The following is a 26,845-nucleotide window of genomic DNA, read 5'->3' as shown; positions in this document are numbered from 1 at the left end:
ATCTCAGTGATTCTGTTTATTGTTGTTATATGCTGTCATCTTTGTTTATCATGTGCTTAAGTCACGTAAGCCGTTATCCCATGGCTATTTAATAGAAAAGCTATGACATAGTAGAATATCTTCGATTTTGTAGAGATAGGAATTTCATTCTAGTATCTTCCCAAATAACATACTTTTCAATAAGGACTGATGTTGTTCAGGCTAACTTGGAGTGAAATAACAGTGGGACAAGGGAGACAAACATATTACCACCTACTGCTATAACACCTAGCCTAGCTGCATAACCATCTCAGAAACCTGCTTCTAGTTTATGTGCGCATGTCTGAGCCCACATACATGCCTCCATCTGAGAGAGTCAGTGGGAAGTGTGATAGTGCTCAGTGTCCTATAATATGCTGCAACAATTTTTAGCTTCAGGCTGAGTTTAACTCTTTCTAGCACTTTTTTCTTTAACCTAGATTAAAACCAAGAAGAAGCCTCATGCTGAATGAAGAGGTGGGTATCGTACACACACCAGAAACTCAGTCCCAAAGTCTCTTCCCAGGTGCCAGGATTCAAAAGCGTGCCTATGAGACTTCAATTAAAGTTTATTCTATGTGTTGAATTAATTTTTATTTAGCTTTTCTTCTTCACTTGGATCCTAACACCACAACTGTTTAAGTAACATTCACTGGCTATGTTAATTGTGTCATATCAAACGTTTTTTTCATATGACTTAGTTTTTATCATCACTCCAAGTTAACTGACTAGAGACAACCAAGCTACATTGTCACAGTAATTAAGATGCAATTGAAATGCCTGTATTTCAAGTGCTCTAAAGTCCATTTAGAAGCTAGGATCTACATTTCCTATGCAATGCCTAAAATTAATTGTACCGCTCCATTTTATAATGTCTCCTTATACACCAGTCAGTCATGCTTGAAGTTCTACTGTTATTCTTTGAATGGCTAATTTGATTCCATAGTACATCTTCCCATCTGGCCATGTACCCAGAAAACAAATTTGTGAAAGTAGAATGATACCAAGTTCTGTTCTTAGTAAGGCAAAACAACATTAGATTTCATAGGAAAAGAACGTACAGTTCAGAGCGTCAGGTTTAAAAACAGGCCGAATTATATACCAAACCTAGGAACTGCCCTGTTATTCAAACTACAATAAAATGACTACAGCCCATAACAGCTTTTAACAACCCACAGATAGGTAAATTTAATATTGTTAATGGAACATAATAACAATTCTTCAAGGAAAATAAATATATAAACAAAAAGAATTACATCAAACTTTGAAGTAGAGACATTTACCTAGACAACCAAGTATAAAAGATGCAGCTTTTACTTTGGCATATTTATTTTCTATGCTACTTTAAAAAAATCCGTTAGCTAAATAGACAACAGCAAAAAAGCTCCTAGAAACCTCCTTTAAACTGATGCATTCCCACAAAGACTGCACCATCTTCATTATACTGCTTATTATTAGACCAGTACAAGGACAATGATCTATTTGTTCAGACAAGTTTTATATGATTTACTAGAAATTACAGCTTGTCTTGATAATGTGATGAGGGTTTTCCAGTCTACTCCAATTATGCAGTGGTCTATGTGATGGCTGTTCTCTCTCTCCGTATTACCAACCAAGCACAGATAGAGTAACCCTCTGTACAGTGCTGCACATGTGAACTTTAATCACTGAAGCACTGCTTTCAATGCCTTCTTTTAAAATGCCACATAAGCAGCAGCGTGACTGAATGTTACAGGCTGCATGGATGCTGCCACTAGAAATTCAGAGTTCTGTGTCTATAAACATAAAAAAATGAGGCTATGGTTTTGCCAAAATGCTTACTGAAACCTCCACTGCATCTCAGCTTTCCCAAGCATGATCTCAATCACATTTTTCCGTAACAAAGACAAGCAAACCTATTTCTAAACCACATCTTGTTTTATAACCATGGTAGCTAAGGAATGAATTAAGAATACAACCTCTCGATACAAGAAGCTCTGTTTATAATAGCAATGAGAACAGTGATTGGGACACCAGTAATCGAAGATAATTGCCAGTGCCTCACTAATAATGGATAATTGGAGTAGATTAGAGCAAAGCATCTAAAAAAGGCAGAAAATGTGATTAAGGATCCTAATACCTAGTCCAGCAAGAAGGGCAGCATCATTTCCTCAACGTTACTTGTCTCAAAACATACTATCTGGAGGTCATATAGAAGAGAAGGAGGAAAGCAATTATGATTAATATATTATACATGTTACTGCCCATAGTTGCAACTCAAATTAATTGTGGTAAATTGTGTTAATCCATATCCTTAGCACCTTTTAATTCACCCTACCTAAGGCAATGATACTGGAAAGCCAAAAAAGCACTACACTTGCACCTATTCTTATACAGCACAAAGGCTTCTGCCCTGTGAACAGTCATAAAGACTGAAAGAACATGATCTCATTATCACATGAGTGACAGAAGTTCTATAAGCACCTAATAAATGACATCAGAAAATCACTTAAAAAAAGGAGGGGGCAGATGCAAGCAGTATCTAACACCTACTACTTCAGGGTAGGTCAGAAAATACAATGGTCACATTGTAAAGCTGATACACATTACAGAAGCAATGAACAAATGAACTAATTTTGAATGACATGAAGTACAGAAATAGCTGAACTGATTTTGAATTATGCACCTAAAGAAAAGCAACTTTATTTTTTACTTACCATATATATAATAAAAGATTTTATAGTTCTAAAGGATCATTAAAACAGCAATTAACCTGTTATAGTAACAGAAGCTTCTATAGAGCAAAGTATTCCACTGGTAATTACATTTACCTTTATAAACGGACAGCCTGTTCCATTGTCTGTAATGGTAAGCCCAAGTACATCATCAGTTTTAAGAATTTCCACTTCTTTTCGTTGTCCTTTTATGTGGGCAAATATGAAATCTTCAAGGCCAATTTGTGCACCTAAGAGCTTGTCCATATCAGCTTTATGAGTGTTCAAAGTGCAAAACATAATCTGTGCATGAGGAAAGCAAACACATTATCTTTAACAGTATATTAGGTTTGGTGAGCTTGATAAGAAGATAAAAAGGAGAGCATAGTTCTAGCCTCTCTGACAGATCCATAGCTGAAATGATAACTCTCCTTCTCCAGCTGTCCCAGGTGAGGTAACAGTCTCCATCCACGCACATGACAGGAAGCATCAATAGCTCAAACTCTGCAGACAAGAGCTGGCAGGAAGCAAAGGAAAGACACATATCTGTGTGAGCAGCCTCTCCCGGCCTGTCTCAGCACACCAACTCTGACACTGGCATCTTGAGCTACAGCAGAACAGCTTGTTCCAGAGGTTACAGTGAGCAAACCGAAGAGCCACCACCATCTTTCGCTTTATCGTTCACCCACCTCAAATTCCACAGGATTCAAACATCACTAGGGACTGCTTTAAAACAGGACTGCTTGAAAGCAGTTGCATGGGGAAAAAAGAGAGCTTATCAAAACAAAAGGGTCATGAGAGAGCATGAAATGTTTTATATTGCTCCATGTGTTCCCCCATTAGCTCGGAGCACATCATCTCCGATGGGTTTGCTTAGTTTCCTAACCCTTCTCCAGCATAAATGGGGGTCATCTCTGTTCCAGCTTCATAAAAGCAAGGCTTAAGAAAAAGGGCAAATTGGTTCTTTATAAATCAGCCTTTCTGAGGGATTTCCTTTCAGCACTGGGTGTTAGGCACTCCTTTTTCTCTCTACATGTATACTAGTGGTTCTTTATTTTCCTGGGCATAGGCAAGATGAGACTAACCCTACTGTACAGGGTTAGTCTCTGGGACAGAGATGATGCTTTTGCCACATGGTGCTGCATGGAGGAATGTGGCCAGTCTGGGCAGGCTTCAGGCTTTCTGCTTTTCAAGTACAGGCTGTACTGAACAGCCTAGCCAAAAACCAAAAAAACCACAACCCAGTGCTCCCCCTCGCAGCTAGAGTAACTACTCCTCCCCAACTCCTTTCCAAGGTGTAGCTGGGGAGGAGTGAGGGGAGCCCCGCACAGCCTTCTCCTGGGCAGCACCCAAAATGGAGAAAATCTGCACTCCAAGAGAAACTTAGAGAATCCCTAAAATCTACTTCACTGAGGCAAAGAGCACCCCTAAAGACCATCTTTCACTTGCCGCTGGAAACAGGGGAAGAGGAGGAGACTTGCCACCCCATTTGGCCATCCAGCACAGGTGTCAAAGCCACAGCTGCAAACCATCAGGCTCTGCTGCCAGCAGTATGCACATGGCTCTGACAGGACAGGAGATAAAAGTAGATACTCTTCTACCCCCTGCCTGTATCTGCTGGACATTATTTTCCTTCAGAGCGCACTGTGGATCCCCTTGCAGCTCACTGCCCACACAGCTCAAATTAAGAAGTATAAAAAGCAATGCCAACACATGAAAAGAAGAACACAGTGGGAAACCAGCCTAGCATTTGAGAAAAACAGCAGGAGGACGTCGCTCTGTGTCCTTTATGTTTGCTACCACTCCAGTGGCAGTACCTGGGGAGCAGTGGGCGAGGCCAGCTGCCCCAAAACCCAGGCACAGACCTCTGCCCACAGCCTGCCAAACCCACCACTGCTTCACTGGAAGCGGGGGTCTCCTTCTGCCTTCCCGACTTCCCTCACTACACTTGGAAAAGTTACAAGGTTTTCTGCACCAGAACACTTCAACTGCCTTTTCTTTCCTTCCGGCACACTGGACAACAGCAGAAAAATTGAAATGAAAGTCACCAACCTATTCAAATCTATTTCAGGTCAAATGAGGGGCGAATACTTTTCCTAATGTATTTCACCAAGGGCATTTAAGTTTCTGAAGCTTTCTAGAACTTAGATTCTATAACTATTGGGGGTTTTGGTTTTAAACATTGAAAGTTTTGTAGTGAGATGGTGTTTCTTGATGAGAGGGGGGGCTTGTTATTAGTTTTAAAAAAACCAACCCAAACAGCTCTACTTCAAAGCCTAATTGCTTGTCTCATACAATCCATCAAACATCAACTGTGATCTAACAATTTAACAATGAGAGTCATAATAGCACAGCCTTAACAGACATTTGTTTTATTTTCTCAGGTAATGCAAAGTTTTTCAGCTAACCAATACTCAAGCAGTAATATCACCTAGAGGAATTCAGCTGGCTTTAAGTAGAAAACTAAATTTTAATTTATAAATAATCATCTCTAATCATCAGCTTTTTTTTAAACCAAGAAGGTTCAATTCAAACAGACTATATAAAGTTCACATATACATTTTCAGCTCTCTCTCATACATAACTTGGCCAGTTTACAACTGCAACTCAGTTCTTGTTCTTACAATGTACAACAAGCACTGTATCTTTACATTTTAGACATTAGCATCCTTCATCTGACCTTGTCAAACAGACAATCATCTAGTAACTACTGTCACACTTTTGAATAGATAAAATTGGCAACAGAGCAGAAATGTGATATTTAGAAACCCGATCCAGAGTTTCTCTTTTTAGACCTTCATCTGGATGGCATTCCTACTACAGCCTATAAGTCTGCAGAATTTTCTGTGAGTCAGTTCTGTGCTAACCACAAGGCTGAGAGAGCATCAGCCAGTCAAAAATAAAACTTAAATCATTCTTTATCCTCTTTAGTGAACAACTGCTTTTTCTCAGAACAGATATATGCAGAGTAATGTACTAAAGATGTACCTACCCAGGATAATATACAGTTACACCATCTATCAGTTACAGCACAGCTTTATTTGTACATGACTGAAATGTGTCAATTTTTAAAAAAAATGTATTTTTTCATAGATTTTACTTACCTAATAACAGCTTATACACGTAAGTACTTAAACAACATCTACTATAGTACACCTTCCATTCACTGAAAGCTTGGTATATTTTTAATAATAATTTTCTTGCCCAGAAACGAAGCAGGAAAAAAATTCAATGTGCAATTTTCATTGTTAAGCCTTTTCTCTCTCTTTCTACCCTCAACCTTCATATGGATTCGATCTTTAACTCAGCATACCAGTGCTGTGACATTTCATGCCAACTTTAGCAAGATATTTTAAATCATAACTGTTACATCAGTCACGAAGTATCTAGGATACCTCCTTCAGCTGAGAGTTCTCTTGTGCAGCACACAGAACAAGGAAATTCCACTCAGCTGGCAGGGACCGGGGCTTATGCACAACCTTATAAAATAGATTTGTCAGATAAGATTACTAACAGATTATTCCCTGCCTCAGTATTTTCAATAGGAAGAGACTACATTAGCCAATAAAAAAAGGGTTACACTCCGTGTTATATAAAGGAACTGTATTAGCTAAGAAAGAGAGGGTTACGCTATGTGTTATATAAAGTATATATGCAGTAGCGTATTGTATATGCTATATATTAATTACATTCTCATCTTCCATGTTAAGCCTACACCTTGAGAAGAACTCAAAAATAAGTTGACTGATAGATGGCATACTCAGAAGCTATTAAAAGTGCTTTTAAAATCAATAGATCTCAGATGACTTCACAGAGGAGATCATAATCACTTTCTGTATTTAAGAGATGGGGAAATGGTAATTCTACTTCTGAGCAAGATGTAACACCCACTGATATCCCTATATACATAGACGTCATTATATCAAGGAATCACCAACGCATTTTCTGGGCACCTTACTCACTTTATCCTCCCTGAGGAAAATGTGGGGACCTTGACTAGCTGCAGCAACAGGGAGAGTAACCAAGTCCTCCAAGTTCTAGTGTGCTTTTGGTACTCTATCAGGTATGCAACTTTGCCTGCCCGATACATTCAAAGCACTAAAAAATAAGCATTCAATGTTTTACTGTTCTTTTTTTTAAACCCAGAACACAGAAGAATTACAGTGTAAATTCTTCCACACAGCTTAAAAGTATTTCAAAAACAGATCATTATCAAAGCAAGCATCACACGTAATACGGGTGTGAAATTTAAGCACTGCTTAGGGGAACAGCAAGCAAACAATTGTTGCCATAGGGTTGGAAGGAGGGGGTCTGTAGGGAATGTTAAGTTGTTCATTTAAAGTCTTCAATCTGTAGGCAAAATTGTGAACAATTTGTTTTGACAGATAAGCATATACCTTAAAACTTTGAACATTTTGGTGATGAGGATTTCACAAGCTGACCCTTTTCTCTAACCTCCTAAAATACACTTCGGATTTTTTCTTGTTATAAGGTCACTTTTATTCAGAAACCTAAGTTTCAGCAGTGGCTTATTTTTCAGTATTCTTTCATAAAAGTTTAAGTTGAACAGGTTTAAATCAAATACTTCTATGAAAGTTTAATGTGGCACAGCCTCACATTATACTTAACTCTTTAGCATGAGGAGACAAGGCCCATGGAACAACAGCCCAGACCCAAGCTCAGCAGTTGAACTCTTGTTACTGGAAGACACAGAGGGAGCTGCATTTCTGCCCTCAATGCTACTGGGAAGGTCTCCCTTTTCCTGTATTCCCCTTATGAAACAAAATTCCTTCCACTGTGAAATTAAACCCCAACCTCCATGAGCTCTTGACAGACACACCCACTAAGCATTCAACTTACCTCACCAGCCCCACCATACCTCACCTTCCAAAGCAAACAAAATAATCAAAAAGTGCAAATTATGAGTACACAAACCAAAAGTCGATATAGCTTCTGTGGTTTATAATTTCCTTCTCATCTGAACGAGAAATATAGTTGGACTTTCAATATCCACGTTCCCAGTGCCCGATTAGCTACTTCGAATACTGTAAAGCCCTGTGCTCCCACAGGAGCACACCACCACCACCACATACTTTAACAGACCCACATTGTCCTTCGGTCAGTGCTCATTCATTTATCATACAGGCTGCACTTAGCATTTTCTCTCTTACAGGGAACATAACAGTCCCTGCTACATTTCCCAATAGTCACAATGGAGTAGTAATCCTAAATGGCCAAGACCATACATAAATACTTTTTCCAACTACTTTTCCTACTTCATCCTCTATAGAAAAAATCAGGGAGATATTTGTATTATTTATGCAAGTAGAAACATACACATAACTGTGGATGGGTAGTGTTGTTAGTTAAGAATTGCATCTAATTTTTTTTAGCTCTGTGCTTCCTTGTTGAAACCCTGTTGAAGAAATAAAGTTAAATGTCAAGGCCAATGTGATCTACCTCAAACAGCACTCATATTAATGATACAGGCAATGCACTGCTAGAAGCTATCTTCACTCCTTCTCCCTGTGGAAAGAACATTCACGTTGAACAAGGAAAAGAAAAAATGCTGGTCATGGTAAAAGTCAGAGAGGTAGGCAGAGATGCAGGCTGAGTGTCAGGTTCAAAAGGGATAACTGATATATATATTCACCTAGGAAGATGGATGAAGAATGAAGTACCTAGACAAGAAAAGGTGAGTACAGGAAAAGCCTCAGAAAGCTGCTGTTATGGCTCACTCCTTCACAGACGCCTAGCAAACATCATAAGAGTGGAGGAGTGTCACCTCTGAAGCTATACCTGTCTTGTTCTGTCCCCATCCTACCCTACTCATGATCCAGGTCTGCACAGAAGTTTTTGTCAGTGTCTGTTCAACAAATACTGTGTTTTATACAAGCTTCTCTCTGTCACTGTTGGCAGTCAGTCACAAACCCTGGAAAGGATTCTCCAGCAGAAGCTAAACTCATCTGGTCCTGCAAGATGTGATACAAAGAGGAAATGAGGTGCTGTAACCATGCAGAGTTGAAAAGAGAAGCAACAGATGACAAGTATAGCTCATCCTGAACCATACTAGAACACTGAAGTACAAGAATCCATACCCTTGCCTATACTGCAGTAAACTCACATATCCTATTGAATATATTCACTTCTGCAACAGTTATCCAAATGCTCTCTACGCTGAGCTCTTCCCCTCACCCCACCCCCCGCTATTTTCCACCTCAGTCACTACAGGGCAGAGATCTCTCTGATAGTACTTGTTTCCGAAGGCATTCAGGTATCACACTGCCCATAGGCTTCAGCATAGCTAGGTCACAGAAACTTTCCTAGACAGGTAACACCTACAAACGGCATTTGAGTACCTCAGTGTCTTTCAGTTTGATGAGGTGTAGCTTCTGATGTTATTCTTTACACCAAAAGCAGCTTTAATAAATAGATAATACTATTTAAAATATCCAGTCTTTCCTTACTTTCAGCAAGTTCAGCAGTTGCACTAATAAAGTCACATTTCATGGTACCCCTTGCCATTCACTGACCTATCCTATTTTATCTTGTCAATCCAAAATTTTGTGGCAAGACTCTGGTCCAGGTTCTTCACTCTGCTGTGACACCTTTACACCAGGAAGTATTTTGGATCCCTATTTTCACTTCATACAACTTAGTTTCCTAAAGCCAATTGAATTTCTTGAGTAAAAGATTTTAAGTTCAGTGCCTCCAGCAATAATTCTCCATCCATTTTTACCAATAAACCACGTTTTAAAAAAACCACAAGAAAACAAAAAACATTTAGTAATGTGACAGTAGAGAAAAAAAGAAAAGATACTTCTCTGGTTTAGAACAAGGCTGGCAATAGATGCCCATGAACCATGTGGTGCTTCCTCTAAAACCTTTGGGGGTGTCAGACTATACATCTAGCAGGAGAAATGGGAGCACACCATTCATACAAAATTGAATTTCCTGGTGAACCTGTTCTTTCTCAAGTTGGTGATGCCAAAAATCAGTAACAAAAGTTCAACAGTGGAAGAAAGAAAACTAAAATAGAAGATATTCTGACAATTATGAGAACTTGAGAGTAGAAGGTATAACTGAAGATGGAACAGAACCAAAGGGGAACAGCAGCTCAGTATGGAAAGAAAATGGAGAAGCAGAAGGTCAGAAGGCAGCTGGGAAGGTCTGGGACGTAGGTGCATTGGCTGGCAATGGTACTGGTACTTAATTACTTCATGCACCAGTGACTGGTTAAACTGTATTCACGGCTACTGCCACTTTTCTTTTACAATTTACTGTTTGAAATGGTGCTAGGTCAAGCCGCAGCAAACTCTCTGAACAAAGTCTATAGTAGTAGTCTTTACTACTTTAAAAGAGCCAGCTACAAATAAGAAAACAAGCTGTATAGCCCCATGCAGGCACAACGAAATGCTAGCACTTTGTTTCAATTTGCCACTCAGAGGTTAAGGTTCATAGAACCACGTAGGAAGAACTTGATATGGCCGCTATCTTTTAACTAAGAGAAAACAACGCATTTACAAACACAAATGAATCATTATCCAAACAAATGTTTAAAACTTGGCTCAGAAAAAAAGATCAAAGAGGCAGCAGGGTTAAAAAATATCCTGTTACTGATTTAAATAACCTCACTTCAAGAGTGGGATTTTTAAAGTAATTACCTGGCAAACCAGAAAACTTTTCAAACGTCACATTCAGTTGGAATTTTAAAATGTAGCCAGATTTAAAACATTTATACCCCCTATTGCCTTCATTCTGGGTATTTACCCTTATGGATCCATTGTTGTGGTTGGGGTTTTTTAAACTGGAACGAATCGCTACAGTCAGTAATTCCTGCGCTGGAAATAACTCATCCGCTCAGCTGCGATACAAACGGTTTGACCCAGCGCTGAAGCGCCGTGTTAAACAGCAGGCTGGCAACAGGTTAACCCAGACACCAGAGATGTTTTGGGTAAAAGGGCCACTGCGTTTCCGTTTAAAAATATTAAATACAGTTATGCCTATATTCTTTCCCGTATGGTAACGCTCACATGGAAATAGAAAAAGGAATTTTTTCCCCCCCAAAGTGGAAAATACCCACGTCCGCAAAAAATTTGCAAAGCCACCTCCCACCGGCAGCCGCGGCGCAGAAGTTACCCGAGTCCCCCCGGGCGCTGCCGGCCGTACCTCGGCGGGGTGGATGTGGAACGCCTCGGCGATCTTGGCGTAGAGCTGGCGGGCGCTGCCGAAGCCCTCCACGCGGCCCGTGGGGCTGCCGTGCGCCAGCTGCGTGTGGAACTGCAGCCGCGACGCGCTCGCGGCCGGTGCCGGGGCCCCCGCGGGGGTGGGGGCCGGGGCCGGGGCCGGGGCCTCGCTCTCCACCAGCTTGAGGGTCTCCTTGGACTTGTCCTTCTTCTTGCTCCTCAGCCCCAGCGGCATCTTCCACGCCTGTAACGGGCTCCTGCCGCCGCCGGCCACCCGCGCTGGACTCTGCCCCCGGCGCCGCCCTAGCCATGCCGCCGGCAGGTGAGGCCCGGGCCCGGCGGCCGCCCCGCCCCGCCCCGCCCGCTGCCCGGCTGTCCCCGGCGGGTCGGGGGGGCACCGGGGCTCTGCCCTGCCTGCACCCCACCCCGCCAGCCTCGGCCACAGCGGGACCCCCAAAGCCTCCCCCCCCTCCCCGCCGCCCACCGTGGAAGCCACAACCGGCCATGACTACAGCGGAGGCACACGGCCTTGGGACAGGAGCTACTGGCACAAATAAATAACCCTTCCTGCCCACGGCAGCGAACGGGGCTGCGCCAAGAATGCCGAGCTTGCCAAAGACTGGTACGGCCCATTATCTGGTCCCTGCAAAGATAGCTCTTCCACTTTTTTCTACTTGTGCATTATGTAAAGTGTATACTGTGAAGTGTACTTGCATACCTTTAATGTTTTTCCCTAAATTGTACACAAATCCAGACCATAAAAAGTTTACCCTCTTTCCACTCACTAGTTCAGGAATTTCTACTAATAAGGAAGTACTAAATATTGATCAGAATAGGTTTATATCCTCTCAGGATTAACAAAGCAACAGCCATATAAGCAAAGTTTAAGAGGCTTCCTATGGAACTGGGCAAAAGCTTTGTAATACTGAGATTTAACATATATATATTTGAAACATGTATTTTCTAACATTTTGTAGATTTAAAATGTTTCTTTCTCCACCATGGAATAGGGACATGTATTTTATAGACTGAGATGTTCACATGTTACAGAAGACATCTGTGCTCCAATGTAACTACACTCACCTCAGTGGAATTGCTCCATTTTCACTGGTGTACTGAACCCACTCAAGATGTGAAGAGTGGAAATTTCATGAGGCAACATCCAGCACTTCCAAAGCAATCTGCTATAAAGCTGCAGAGGGAAGCAGCATTGCCTTACCACATCTTCTGACTCGCAGAATAAAAGAGACAAACCACTTTTGAAAGGGAAAAAAAAAAAAAAAAAAAAGGATTCTGGCACATTGAGTTAGACCAGGTAAGCACAGGAGAAGTGAATTATTAGGAGGCAGCCCAGAGTCAAAAGTTCTTAGCATAGCTAATCAGAGAGTACCTAGAGCATCTCAGAAAATACATACAACTTCTAAACTGCTCACGTTGTGGGGAAAAATAGGTTTGAAGTCAGCTGGATTTCAGTCTTTGCAGCTAGCATGTGGTAAGATTTAACCGAATACTCAAAAATGCCTTTTACCCAATTCTAATCAAAGACAATTGGATTAAAGATTGTTATTCATTTTCTAGTCATTTCCACCAATAAAAAACACATTACAGAATAAACTTTCCATCACACTTCAATAGCTGACTTTCCAGTCCAGTTTGAAACCAGAAAACTTGAACTGAACATTTCTTTGAACTTGGAGAACTGTGTGTACTTTTTCCCATTATTGGAATGCAATTCAGACAGCACATTGGCATAGATTGGATGAGATTGCAGTGAGATGAAATGGGATAAATAACAGTACCAAACTGTTTATGTTCATTCACATATTTAGGGGGTTTTGTTGTTTTGCAATTTTAAATGGGGAATTTCTTTTAAAACATGCCTTTTTCCATTTACTGAAATGTATTATAAAGGAATTGGTGACATCAACAAGTATTTATGTCTTGTCTCTGCCAACAGTGGTCTCTACCAACTCATTCCTCATCTTCTAAAAAGATAATTGGATCAATCTCAAAAAACAGTAAATACTGTTTACGGTCATCACTGATGTTACAATTTAGTTAATGTAAATTAAAACAGTCATGTTTCCATATAGCAACATACAGCAGTTGTGCAGATTTGTTTTATTTTAAAAACTCACAGATATTGACATATCCCTACACTTAGGTATCTGTTGCAAAACTTTCTTCAATGACAGTGTTGATGTTTCCATGTTTCATATGGAGATGGATGGAAAAAGACAGCTGAAGTTGTACAAGAACTATGCTGATCCTACTTAAAGCCTGGGGCAACAGCATCAGTTTTTAACTGCGAAAGAAAAAATGATGAGACCAACAGAGCCAACTGAATAAACTGAAGATCACATCGTACTGTTTAATACAAACAGTATGGAGCATGTATATGCCATCATTACTTACATGATGTAACAGGTGATATTGAACTTTTTTGTTGTTTAAGTCAGAGGAAAATTGCACATATGCTAAATTATTCTCGAAAGCCAAACCTAGAGCAGCGTCTACATGAAACTGTCATAGCAGCCCGCAGCTTTGGCAAGAAACTGTAAAGAAGTGTTCAACACTCAGTTTCATCCGTCCATTACTGCTACATGTCCTTACAGTTTATTAAGCTGCGAATGCTATTTATTAATATTGCTCTGATCATGGATTAGCAGCTTCAACCATTTAGATTTAGTGAGCATAACACAGTGTTGACTGAGTGATCTGCAGAGCTAGAAATGAGTCAGACTGCTGAGAACCTTAAAAAATAGAAACCTATAATGGACACAAGACATCTTCTCCAACTACAACCAGTCCTGCTCTCAGGCTTCCTTGAATGTGTACCCACTAGGGAAACATCTGCCAACATTAATGAACATAAATTAAAACTAGATCATGAATCCAAAGAAGCCTCCAGCAATTCAGGATAGCTAGGATCCAAAAATTACTTACATTTCACTTCTTGTAAGTGACATTGTCAGAGAATTAACCATTTAAATAAAAGTGTTAATAATCCATTATTAGCCTTGGTTTTAGAAGGAAAAATAAACCATGTACTAAGAAAAATAATGGAAAAATGGGTTTCAGTTCTTTTATCCTATGATTATATTGCACACTGCAGTTTATCACATTCTTCACTTTCTCAGCCATAGTACTTAGGTTGCGAGAATCGCAGCATGCAACATCCATAAAGTTTGTGGAGAAATAAAACACAGCCATGTTACTGAATATGAAATGCCACAGCGCTATACTGCAAACTATCAGTATATAAAATTGTTTAACTACACATAAATTATATATATATATGTACCTGTGAAGATCTTACCTGCAGCATATTACATCTTTCTGGTCATTCATGTTCCAAATTAATGTTCCAAACTGCTTAAAAGAATTACAAGTGTGACCACAAAATGAAAAGCTTTTCTAAGATATTTCAGGACCTTATCTTGTTTAATCTAGTGAAATTAAGACTGAGAAAAAATATAGCTGGTGTTTATAAATATCTATGGTAGCATTACACTGATATAAATTATCTAAACAAAAGAATGTTGATAAAAATAAAATTAAAATTTCCTACTCATTAATAATGTTAAAAACTATTTTTAAAACCATCAGAGGATACTGCAAAACAAAGCCTTTCAATAAGATTGTATTTCCTCCAGAACTGCCTGTGACAGGAGGGGCCCAAACTCCATTCCCAAAACTTACTGATCTTCTGAGAGTTTGTTCATACTACATTAAGTATTGATATTTTGGCTTTGACACATAAAAAACATCAGCTAGTAAAACCATCCTCTGAAAGTCCATACAGCAGCAATAAACTCACTTTGCACACTGACTTCAATGTTGCAATTGTGACTCAATAGGGAGCAGAAGGGGATCCCAGAGATTTTTATCCTACTTCCTATTACTTTTAAAATCAGTTTGTTGGTATATGAGGAAAATAAAAATACATGGTGTTCCTGGATTGCTCCAAGAAGTGGTTGTAGGTCCTTATTACACTTGGCCACAGCTATTCTGGCAAGGGCTGCTTCTCACTGAACCCAGTTTATCAACCTTTCTTTGGATACAAATACAAGCAGTTGAGACACTTTTTTAGAGCATGCCATAAAGTACTTATTGAGGGAAATGCTATACCATATTTCAGGAGCTGGCTGGGTAGGGATTGTTGTTTTTTTAATTACGTAGGGCAGCAGGAGTGTGAAGATGATAATTTGTCCTTGATGAAGCAATCAGGCATGACTAACAAGATTGTTACTGTATAGCTCCTCCCTTGAGTAAACCAGTAATTCCAGGGGAACAAAAGAAGCACAGGACAGTTACACCTTCTAGACCCAAGGGGAGCAACAGCAGACCTCTACTTTCACTCTTTAAATAACAGAACAATTAATTGGAGGAGCCTGAAGGAAACAAATCATGCCAATAGTTCATTGCTGAGCAATTTGACAAATGAAAACCTGAGAATCTGTATTTCATGAGGAGACTTGTACTGCCATTTGCCCCGTTTGCATGCTAAACAGTAAGTGAATATATGAATATCCTGGTTCTATAGGATTTGTTCAGTAAGCAATATAGTAAGAACTATTAAATGTCAGCTGCAAAGGAGGACTAGCTTTTACAGACTGGAAAATTGTCTCTTAATGATATTTACAGTAGCATGTCCATGTTCCATATTTTTTAGTTCTAGCATATGAATTAAAGTGCACAGTTTTACCCTGAATCATAGCAAGTTTCACTGGTGGGGTAAAACCTATTCTACCCCCAAAGTATGTCATCAGTGAGTCAGACTAGCACGCAAGATGCATGTACTAGAAAGAAATGGATTGCGTTTAGTTTGTCAAGTTGTCTAGTGACCTCCAGACCTTCTTAGAAGCTTCATCAACTATATAAATTAATAAAGGGGGCCAGGTGTCAGCACAAGAGCTGCCATAACCACTATGACTTGGAGCTCTGTAAGTGGATCCCTATGGGACTGATACTGTTGTAGTCAGGGAAAGTGACTAGATCTGACAGGGAGTGCTTCTCTGGCAGAGTGTGCTTTTCAAATGCAAGACTGACCATACTTCTGTTCTTCTCCACAATCACCCAAGTGTAGTGTCTTTCCCTTCCACTGTGCCTTTCATTCTTTGTTATCTGATACTACAGATACCATTCAGTCACGCACATCATTCTCTCAAACCCCTGTCTACGAAGCACTTGCTACTGGATAATCCTGTCAGCCAGACACACAGGTCATCATCAAGTATGAAAGTACCTAAAGCAGCGATGTAACAGTCTGTCATGACAGATGAGACAGATATTAACCAGTCTAGCACTTTTTAGAATCAGTCAGCTGTCCATGAACAGAGCAAAGTCCTTACAAAGGCTATAGACTTCACTCCTTTAGCTCAGTAGCACCCCAGATATACAGTTCCTAGAATCACATTTTAGGACTGCATCACCACATTAGTGAGACCAAGTCATTGAGAAGTGGCAAAAGCATCATAAGGGCTTAAAGATTTGGGGTTTTCCAGGACTATTTTGAAAGACTCAAGGGTTATAGGGTGAAAATAAAAAAAAGATGTAAATATGTCTAGGATCATACAGCCTTAACTAAAAGCCAAGGAAAATAAGGTTTGGAAACCACTATTGTTTTCCTCTCTCAACAAAAACTAAATGCCAGCCAGTTGCACCCAGTACATCTCAAAAAAAAAAAAAATTATTAACACAAAGCATGACTCATTAACAGGGGAAGTTTAGCTTATGCAAGCACAGGGCTAGTGGCACTTACCAGGAAGTAGAACTGATTCTTGGCCAAATACAACTCCCCTTCCAGGCTGCTGATTTATTTTGGAACAGGCCCTCAAAAAAAAAAAATTTAAAAAAATCCACAACTAATAGCAAATTATCCAGTCAAGACAATGGTCTCCTCCAGTCTCTAAGCAAAACTATGCAAGGTCAAGAATTTCATGGCACACTGATACCTGTGCACAGCTTACCCAGGGTCTTAAAAACCAAGCCAGCTACAGACTTTTTCTTCACCCATGCTTTGGCTCTTAGCATTGAAGGTACAACTGGTCCAAGAGCTTGATTCATTTACAGCACTATGCATCAACCTGATGGATGCCTCCTCCCTATGCTTGGACTGTTGAGAATCAGACATGGATACTGTTTTAAGCATTTACTAAAACTATCATATCTGAGAATTAGAACATTAATAATATCTGACTGATCATCATGATACATACTGCTCATCTTCAGCACTGTTTGTGAGGTTGGGACTGAAGGTCACAGTGAAAATAGGGGTGAATACTAGAAGAGGTCATAGAAATGAAGAGAAAGCTTCCACCCTATGAAAAGGCAAATGGAAGTGAGTACATACAAAGTTACAAGAAGATGGTGGTAAGAACAACAGTGGAGACTCAACCCCAGTTCAAGAATCTGATACTTCCATGACAAAGTAAACAGGTTGGGACTCAAACCCAACCCAAAACCGCATCTGTTCAACACACCACAAATAGGCTTCAATCAGTTTCCAGCACAGATAATAAAAGAAAGGTGCAGTGGAAGAGTGGAATACTAATATCCTCATGACATCAGAAAGCCTGCTCTGGAGCAGAGTACCACCGCATGGCAGAAAGGAGAAATGGCTGTAATGTAGCTTGCCCTTCTCTTCCAATAGCTTGAGGTTATTCTAAAGCGTGATGTTGGGGAGATTAAAAAAATGTTCTTTAGAAGTAGAGGTTAACATAGACTTGTTGAATGAACTCCAAAGTAGTCAGATGACTTTTACTTTCTATGGCACTTAAGCAACCTTCAGGAGATCAAAATATCCTTCTCATCCCAACTTCATGAATGTCCATTTTATTTCCATGTATTTCAGTAGTTAGAGATATAGTAGGTGACTGAGTATTTGCTTCCTTTTCCCAAGCAGCCTTTATTATTTTTTAAAACATAGCTTTTAAGCACATTTTTTGATTAGAAAAATATTAATTTTTGTGAATCCTAGATAGATATTAATGCTCCCTCTCATATTTTGAAGTAATTCCACATGCTATTTTCTGAAACATATAGTTTGTTACCTTTCCATAAGAAAAGAAATACAAGCATTTCATACCAGTCCTAAAGTTCTGTATTTTGAGCATGAAAACAGTTGGAAAAGTTTAGTTTGCTATACATATATATATACACCTCTAAATACACAATATACTGCAATTCCTCAATTTAACACTACTCCTCTTACCTGAATATGGTTACAAAAAATAGTCCTAATTGATGGTGTGGTTTTTTTGGGTTTTTTTTTTGTTTTTTTTTTTTTTTTACAAGTTGGACTATGGTTACAAGATCCTGGATTACAAAGTGCTCAATCCATTAGCTTTTAAACTGACAAACAGGTATTTTAGGATGATATGCTTTTGAAGTCATGTAGCTTATAGCATCTGCCATCATAACAAAAGATAAGAGAAAGTTAAAAACCAACTTTACACTTTTTACTTAAAAACCACATAAGAAATGCAATGCGGAACATATTGAAATGGGAATTTTTTTGAACAAACAATAATATATAGTGTTAACAATATGCATAAGCACTAAGTAGCAAATTTTATCCCTTTGTGATACCGCTCCAGCAATTGTTAAGCTCCTTGTAGATTTAGGACTACAACTGACACTGTATGAAGAGATCTGCAGTTGAAAAATTGACTCGAACAGTATCTCCTAGAAGTTCTATTCCTTTGAGTAACAGAAATGGGATTCTTCTTGTGCTCATTAAAAAGTTATTGTAAATTAAATCCCAACTTCCATATGATTTACTTTCCTGCAGAAAATCACATATATGAAGATAACACTGCTATTTAAGTTACCTAACAGAGTAGGTAACTACTAAATTTCCACAGGCAAAAAGCTGGCAGCAAATCTTACATATTTTCTTATGAAGAAAAAAAAAAAAGCAAACCAAAAAAAACCCCTTTGAAAGTGTTAAAGCACTGTAATATGGTTTTAAACTCAAGTAATAAAGCACGCCCACAAGGCATTTCTTTCACCAAAATCATGCCACAATCAAGGGAACCAGCCCTATTACTGTATTATAAAACTAGACTATTACAGAGGGCTCTCCATTTCCCTATGCACCTTTTAACTCTAAAGACAAGTAAGTCATATTTGTATTCAAAAAAGACTCAACTCAAGCATATGAAAGTTCATGGGCAACCCCTATTCCACCTTATGTCTTAAGCAAACTTTCCTTTAGCTAGGACCTGGGCTTCTCCTTCTTCTTCATGGGAGTATGGTTCAGCCTTTGAAAATAGTGAATACTTGAGATCACCATGATCTTTAAATACTTGCACTAGCCAAATGCTTTCAGTGTTCTCTGTGCATCTTTCCACTCAAGCATAGACCTACTGCCCAGAGATTCAAGCTGTCACATCAGTACCACCCATCTTTGGGCTAAGCCACATTTGCAGAACATGGCCCATACCACTGTCTAGTGAAAAGTACTAAGTCCAAGTTCAAGTTCACAGAATCATTTAGTTTGGAAGGAACCTCTTGGGATCACGTAGTCCAAGACCCCTGCTCAAACACGGTCAGCTAGAGCAGGCTGTCCAAGACCATGTCCAGTCCGGTTTTGAGTATCTCCAGGAATAGTGACTCCTCAACCTCTCTGAGCAACCAGTTCCAGTGTTTGACCACCCTCACAATAAAAAGGTGTTTCCTTGTGTTCAGATGGAATCCCTTGTCTTTTAACTTGTGTCCATTGCCTTTTAGTCCTGTCACTGATAGCCAGTGAGAAGAGCCTGGCTCTCCCATCTTCATTCATTCCCACCAGGTGATACGCAGTGGTAAGATTCCCCCTCAAGCCTTTTCTTCCCCAGACTGAAGAGCTCCAGCTCTCTCAGACTCTCATACATCACCCTGTGCTAGACCCACTCCAGTAAATTTGTATCTTTCCTGCACTGGGGAGCCTAGAACTGGACACAGTACTCCAGGATGCATCCTCATCAGTGCTGAGGGTAGAGAATAAGGATGATCCCTCCCAGCCTGCTAGCAAAGCTTTGGCCTTTGCTGCCACAAGGGTGCATTGCTGGCTCACAGTCAGTTTTTTGTCCATCAGGACCCCAAGATGTTTCTCGCAAAGCTGCTTTCCAGCCAGTCAGCTCCCAGGGCGTACTAGTGCCTTGGGTTATTCCTCAGGGAGCAAGACTTTGCATTCCCCTTTGTTGAACTTTGTGAGAATCCTCTGTCCAGTTCTCCAACCTGCTGAGGTCCCTTTGAAAGGCAGTACATCATCTGGTGTTACTAGCCACTCCTCCCAGTTTTACACTATTTGTAAACCTGCTGAGGATCCGCTCCATCCCATAACCCAGGTCATTAACAAAGATGTTGAATAGTATTGGCCCCAGTATTGAGCCACAGGGTATACCACTACTGACTTGCCTTCAACTGGACTTTGTGCCACTGATCATACCTTCCTGTGCCCACTCATTTGGCCAGTTTTTAATCCACCTCACTTTCCACTTATTTAACCTGTACTTTATCAGTCTGTCTACTAAAGTCAAGGTAAACAACATGGACTGTTCTGTCATCCACAAAGCTAGTCATCTCACTGTAGAAGGCAATGAGGTTGGTCAAGCATGATTTCCCCTTTGTAAATGTATGCCAACTACTCCTGATCACCTTCTCTTTCATGTGTTTGGAAATGCTTTCTAGGAGGATTTTCTCCATCACCTTCCCAAGGATTGAGGTGAAGCTGACTGGGCCTGTAGCTCCCCAAATCTTCCTTCTTGTTTTTCTTGAAGGTACAAGGGATATTTGCTCTTTTCCAGTCTACCAGAACATCTCTCAATCTCCATGACCATTCAAGATAATTAAGAGTGGTCTTGCAATGGCATCAGCCAGCTCCCTCAACACTTTGGGGTGCAATTTGTCAGGTTCACAGACTTCAAGTTTAAGTGCACCCTAATCTGGTCCTCCACCACCGAGGTTCTAGACCTCCCCTCTGGTCTCAGGGGCCTGGAATTCCTGAAGGCTTGTTTTACTGGTAGAGACTGATGTAAAGAAGGCACTAAGTACCTCACCCCTTCTCCATGCCATTTGGCACCAGCTTCCCTGCCCCATTTGACAGCAGGCCCACCATTTGCTGTTTATGTACTTGTAGAATCCCTTCTTGCTGTTCTGCCTGAAGGCTGTCCTACAGCAAGCAGCTACTCTTGCTCCTCAAGCCACATGCCCTTTGCTAGACTCGCAGTGCAGTCCTCACACATTCTGGGGCAATAAAGAAAATGCTTTCATTTCACTGGGGGATGGTTCAGGAGTCCAAGCTGATTTTCCCAGTCTATGCTTTGTGCAGTGGAAGGCAACATACCAAAATGATAACTTTAATGTTTTCCTCTTCAAAATATTTATATATTTGTGTATTTCTACTACTATTTCCAATTTCTGTATAAATGGGTAACATTATAGATAGGGTAGGGATATAAGAAATAAAGTACTTGGAGGCTCAAGTACTGTATCAGAAATATGTGCTAACTTTGTAAAAACTGACTACAGTTTACATTAGGCAAAATAATGAAGAAACTTTTCTGATTAGGAAGATGTAAAATAAAATGAGTGGTTTTCTCTGTAAATTTTACTGCAGAAGTCACCTGTATGACTTGTACTTAACCCTTTTCTTCTCATGCAGCATTATTTCCCCCCCCACCCATCCCACAAAACAAAAGAAAAAAAAACAACAAATATTCCACTAGTTGTTACAGATTGCACTTTTAAAGCACAGACTTGCCAGTCTTCTGCATTTCCAGTGTCCTATTTAAACAGTTGACATACACAGTCTTCATTTTATGAAACTGGAAGATTTCGCCTAAGTACTTCTTTTGATGCTGGAGAAATGTTATCTGGGAAAATTACTTCAAACTCTATAATTAAGTCTCCACGTTGGTCAGGATTTTTGGGAAACGGCAAACCATATCCTATAATTCTTCTTCTCATCCCAGGCTTTACAACTTCATTTACTGTCATGGGTATGGTTCTTCCTTCTATCGTTGGCACATTGATCGAGCTGCCACACAAAGCCTAAAGAAAGATTGTATCATGGGAAAAAGAAATTGGTCAGAACTTTATTTATACCTACAACTGAATTTGGATTATTTAGAAAAGACTAGCATTCTAAACAGTATTTCCACTGTGCACTACTAAGATGTCAAAATTCAAATATAGTGTTCCTCTCTTAAAAAGTGAAGGCTTCAATTTGTCATTGAATATCACAGAATTTACCAATCTTACACAATGGCCACTGCAGGGTAACTGTACTTATATATCCTGCAAATACTTTACCAGATAATAGGGTAGTTGAGTACAGAGAGAACTCTTCACTCATACTTCTCTAAAGAAGTCCAGCTTCTCAGTTTGCAATGGAAATTGAGGTCTGTTCCATTTTTTGTTTGTTTACATTGCACAGGGGTTTACTCTAATACACTATCAACCTATATTACATCAAATTGCAGAACAACATTTAAGTGTCTATAAACAGAGGCGTACCAAATTACACAGCCATCTTAGGTGAGCATTGTGATGCTCAAAGAAGAGCAAACAACTATTTTGGTGCACCAAAACTAAAACATCACAGACCTTCTCTTGCTTTATCCAATAGTTTGTTTTCATTACTAGGATCTCTGATAATAACATTTTGATTCCTCCAGCTTCACCTGATTCAGCACACTTAGTCTATACTGATAATGCCCAATTTACATAACAATGCAATGAGTCTAAATTGGCTTTTATCTATGAAGGAACTATATTACCCACATCAACATTAAATACTGTCTTTTCTCCCTTCCTCCTCCTATTTTAGGCACTTCAGCTCTCTTCAGATGCATTTTTAGTTTTTCAGTTAAGAATCCTTTAAGGGAGCTCATAATGTGTGCAAAGAACTTACAATGCAAGCAAGAGTTTATTTCTCCACCTAATACTAATTAAGAAGAAAAATCACACCACACTCAGATACATTATCTTTTAAATGATGACCACGTCGAGGCTTCAGACCCTTAAGAACTCTGCTCAGTTGTCTTTCTGATTTTTCATTTTGAAAGCCAATGTGTTTTGACTTGGAATGGAATTTTAAAAAGCTGTACCATTTTTGTTGTTATATATAGCTCCTATAACACCTGTTCACAATAATTTATCCTCATGAAATCTATCTCTATGTACTTTGAAATCATACTGAAATAACTTATGACATAAAAAGGCAGACTTAGAATTTGTTGGCAGTGAAAATATTTAAGACATTTCTACTCTGTCCTACAGAAGTAAGCAATCGTATCCCAGCAGTAAGGAGCATACTATAGTGGATGTATTTGTTAACTGTATTTGTGTTTGTTACTTCAGCCTAATATATATTTAGCTAGAAAGATAGAGTATGAAGATTTAAAGACATATCAACCTTTATTCTTACCCTTCCACCTTCATTCTCTCCCACCTCTATAGTAAACAGATTGAAATAATATTCCATTTTTATCAAAACAACTATTGTGCTGTAAATAACTGTGCTTGCAGCCATGTTAACTTTACAAGTGAAACTTTTTAAGAAAAAAACACCAAAACTTTACTGCTGCCATACAGTTCATGCAGCACAGTCATTGCATCATATTGTAACAGGTTTAAACATTTAGAGTTCTACCAAAAGAGAAACTTACCTCCCTTAAGCTGATCTTAACAGGATAGATAATATTTGATCCATCTCTCTTGAAGTGAGAGTGAGGTTTATCTTTAATGATAAAAACAATATCAGCTGGAATGGTGTTGGGTGTTTCATCACCTTCTTTTGGAAAAGTGATTTTGGTGCCTTCTTTCCATCCTCTTTTTATCTCAATCGTAAGAATTTTGTCCTCTGTTCGGACACTTCTACCATCTGGGTTAAGCCTTTTACGTGAAATCCTCATCCTTTTTGTGCAGCCATGATAGATCTCTTCCAAAGACACTTTAAGTTCATGGATTACAGGGGGATCTTGTTTACGACGTAATTGGCTACCAACTGTATTCCTTTCCCTTGGAAAACCATTCATACTAAAACTAGTGAAGGATCCAAATGGATCACCATCCACCTCCATGTCTTCAGTGTCTCTGCCACCAGGCATCCTCCTTCCAAAGAAGATCTCAAAAGGATTTGTGCCACCAAAAAAAGCTGCAAATGTAGCATGTGGGTCACCATGGAAGGAGTACCGGAAGGTACCACCCTGTCCATCAGGTCCTCCAGCTCCTCCTTTCAGACCTATATAAGACAAATAAGCAAAATTAAAAATAAATCAAATATTACTATAAGCTTTCCTATTGTAGAGTACAATGATATAAGAACTGATAACTCGAAAAGGTCTTTGCAGTAGTGAAAGGTTGCCTTTTCAATGAGGACTCACCATCAGACTATGCAGTACCAACTAGTAATTCAATAGCTTGAACAGCAACAATGTTTTTTAAGTTCTAGAATGTCTTCTACTTCAGAAGAACGAGTATTCTGACACTGCCAATTTTATTTCATATGATTGAAGCCAGTGATTCAAAGAACTAGCATCTTAAAACAGAAGACAGGTCTGCCTGACTTGATTTTCTTCTTGTTCTGCAAACCCTGTTGGGAGCTGCATCCCTCTTCAAGATCACTTCTAGGGAAAATTATGCAGTATCATATGCAACATTTTCTATAGTCTCCATGGCTCAGCTTTAATGCAGTGTTAATTAGCTCTACCTCTGTTTTCCTGCAATTCAGTTTGAGTAAAATGTAACATGCCAATAGTCAAGCAGCCATATGCTTCCTTAATGTTTATTTTAGAATCCCAAACTTATTACAGCTTGTGTTCCTATGATATAAAATAGGTGAGAAACCTGGGAACTCTTTTCAATGCAGCCACAAAACATAGCTTGGAAGTTCCTAAGATCCATTTGGGTACAAAAAAAAAAATCTTGTATATACTGTCACCATCTTTGTGCAAAAAATCATAACGTTCAAGTAGTTCTTTTTCTTCTACCTTCTACAAGGAGAGATCTACATCTTGTTTTTTTCTGATAAGATTGCCCTTATAATTCTCACTGGACAGTCCCTTGCACTTCCTGCTCTCTCATTCCAAACCCAGTTTTCTTAAATGCCTCTTTCCCAATAAGTGATCTCTAAGTATTTCCTCATAATAGTGCTCTCCTGCACTGACCATTTTAGGATACCCTCTCAAACCTCTAAAATGAAAGACTGGAAGTCTTCTTAAGAAAATTCTATTTCTAAACTTATAATGTTTGATTTTTTTTTTTTTTTCAGTCTTACAGCAGCTCAGCACTACAGCTGCTATCCTACTTCCATAGCCATAAAAATGTGAAGGCTTACATTAATGAAGCATACACTCCCTAAATTTGAAAGAGGGGTTTTGCTGGTTTTTGTTTTTGCGTTTTTTTTGGCTCAGTGTTTTGGACCTCCTATTCATAAGCTTAATACTGATTATCAACAGTAACCAAGTAAAACATTAGAATGAAACTGCTTTCCCCATCTCAATACCAGATCATATTAAAAGTTCTTAGCAACATGTAGTTCATCCTTCTGTCACAGTACTGTTAATGTCAACCAAGCAGATCAGTGGATTCAATCTATGATAGTAGGACACCTCCAGGAAGAACTAGCCAAAAGTTGTTGAAGGTACATCAAGTTCCTGGCTGTAAAAACACTGAGGTTTCCTCCTTCCTCTCACCTCCCCGCCCCCTGCCTTCCCTCTACCTTACAAGCTCAGATGAAACTGAAGAGCTCAGAGAGCAACTGAGGCATCAGGAGGTATTTCCAGATTCACCATTCTAAAAGTTCATACTTTGGTTTCATGTTATGCCCAAATAAACAGAAATCTACATTTTGAACCCCTGTCCAAGTATGCAGTACTAAGATGCCAAAGGCTGCACTGCTTTACATGCTTTACTTCAAGCTCTTTGGTAGAAGTGACTAAAATGGTATTTTGGGAAAGTAGTTAGGATGAGCTGCCGCACAGGAATCTAAAATGCAAATGAATCCACAGAGTAAATAGGCTTATAATGATATACAGAAAGGAGGCAGGGGGTGAGAAGGAAGAAGTGCAAGAAGGCAAAAGACCCAAGAGGCAACAAAGGCCTGTGGTATCTACATAAACACTTTTTTCCTAGAATGTTTCAGTAACAGCTAAAGCTTTGAACACTTTGGAACAAAAGACCAAAAAAACTGCATGCCTGCATCCTTTGCAGAATCTGAAGGTGTTCTACATGAATTTATGAATGTTAACAATTGTACTAAGTCCTATGGATGACAGAGGACCAAATTTTATTATGCATAAGAACACACAATTTCCTCTAAAGTACTGCTATTTAAGTGTCCTTCTTTATATTAGTTACAAACATGGCCCTGAGTGAATGGCAATGAGTGAGTGGACCTACTTATCACAACAGAAGTAATTATTTCTTGTGGAATTTCTGATACCATACATTTAAGGGGAGGGATGTTAATGACTTCCTCTGTTGCTCAATCACAAGACTGAAAGTCATATTGGTCAAAAATAAAAGTCATCCTCTCCAGATAACCATTTTAGGATAAATATGACATTTCTGAGGCCTCATTCTCTTGGCATGTTATCACTGTTTACAATTAAAGCTAAAAAATTGTTCTGGTATTTCATGACATCAGCCAAATTCTTTCCTCTCCAGGCAAGAAGCCAAGGACAACTACGGACTGGACACCTGGGCTTCTGCTCAGAAGGACTGCCCTGCCTAGATCAAGCAGACTGCCCTTCAGCAAAAATTTAAGAAAGAATACATCTCTTTTCAACTGCCCCTCAGAAAAGTGCTATGGCAAGGGAAGACATCAGTAAGAGATTCCAGAAAGCTATTTATGGGTCATACAAACTTTTTCAATTCAGTAACTTTTTGCCTGTCAAGTATTTGGGATTTTTAAAAAACATGAAAACACATTAAAATAAAAAATTAAAACTAGAT

The 26,845-nt window shown here is 39.3% G+C and overlaps 2 protein-coding genes across 4 annotated transcripts in view; both read right to left on the bottom strand.

Annotated features, from left to right (window-relative positions):
- GIPC2 (GIPC PDZ domain containing family member 2) overlaps window positions 1-12,628 on the bottom strand; it is a 29,032-nt gene extending 16,404 nt beyond the window's left edge. Inside the window, exons 1-3 of the mRNA XM_074876359.1 lie at window positions 11,981-12,628; window positions 10,881-11,200; window positions 2,829-3,014 (exon numbers count right to left, since the gene is read on the bottom strand). Coding sequence (XP_074732460.1) covers window positions 2,829-3,014; window positions 10,881-11,132 — 438 coding nt within the window. The 5' untranslated portion in view covers window positions 11,133-11,200; window positions 11,981-12,628. The remainder of the gene's footprint in view (window positions 1-2,828; window positions 3,015-10,880; window positions 11,201-11,980) is intronic.
- Window positions 12,629-17,780: 5,152 nt separating this feature from the next.
- The window catches only part of DNAJB4 (DnaJ heat shock protein family (Hsp40) member B4), a 28,981-nt gene continuing 19,916 nt past the window's right edge, over window positions 17,781-26,845 (bottom strand). For all 3 annotated transcript variants that reach the window (XM_074876358.1, XM_074876356.1, XM_074876357.1), the window contains exons 3-4: window positions 23,557-24,131; window positions 17,781-21,937 (exon numbers count right to left, since the gene is read on the bottom strand). In XM_074876358.1, the coding sequence (XP_074732459.1) occupies window positions 21,704-21,937; window positions 23,557-24,131 (809 nt within the window). In that variant the 3' untranslated portion in view covers window positions 17,781-21,703. The remainder of the gene's footprint in view (window positions 21,938-23,556; window positions 24,132-26,845) is intronic.

The sequence above is a fragment of the Strix uralensis genome, chromosome 8 (assembly GCF_047716275.1).
Source record: "Strix uralensis isolate ZFMK-TIS-50842 chromosome 8, bStrUra1, whole genome shotgun sequence".
Lineage (NCBI taxonomy): Eukaryota > Metazoa > Chordata > Aves > Strigiformes > Strigidae > Strix > Strix uralensis.
The sequence above is the reverse complement of the archived record's forward strand: the minus strand, read 5'-3'. Positions and strand labels throughout refer to the sequence as shown.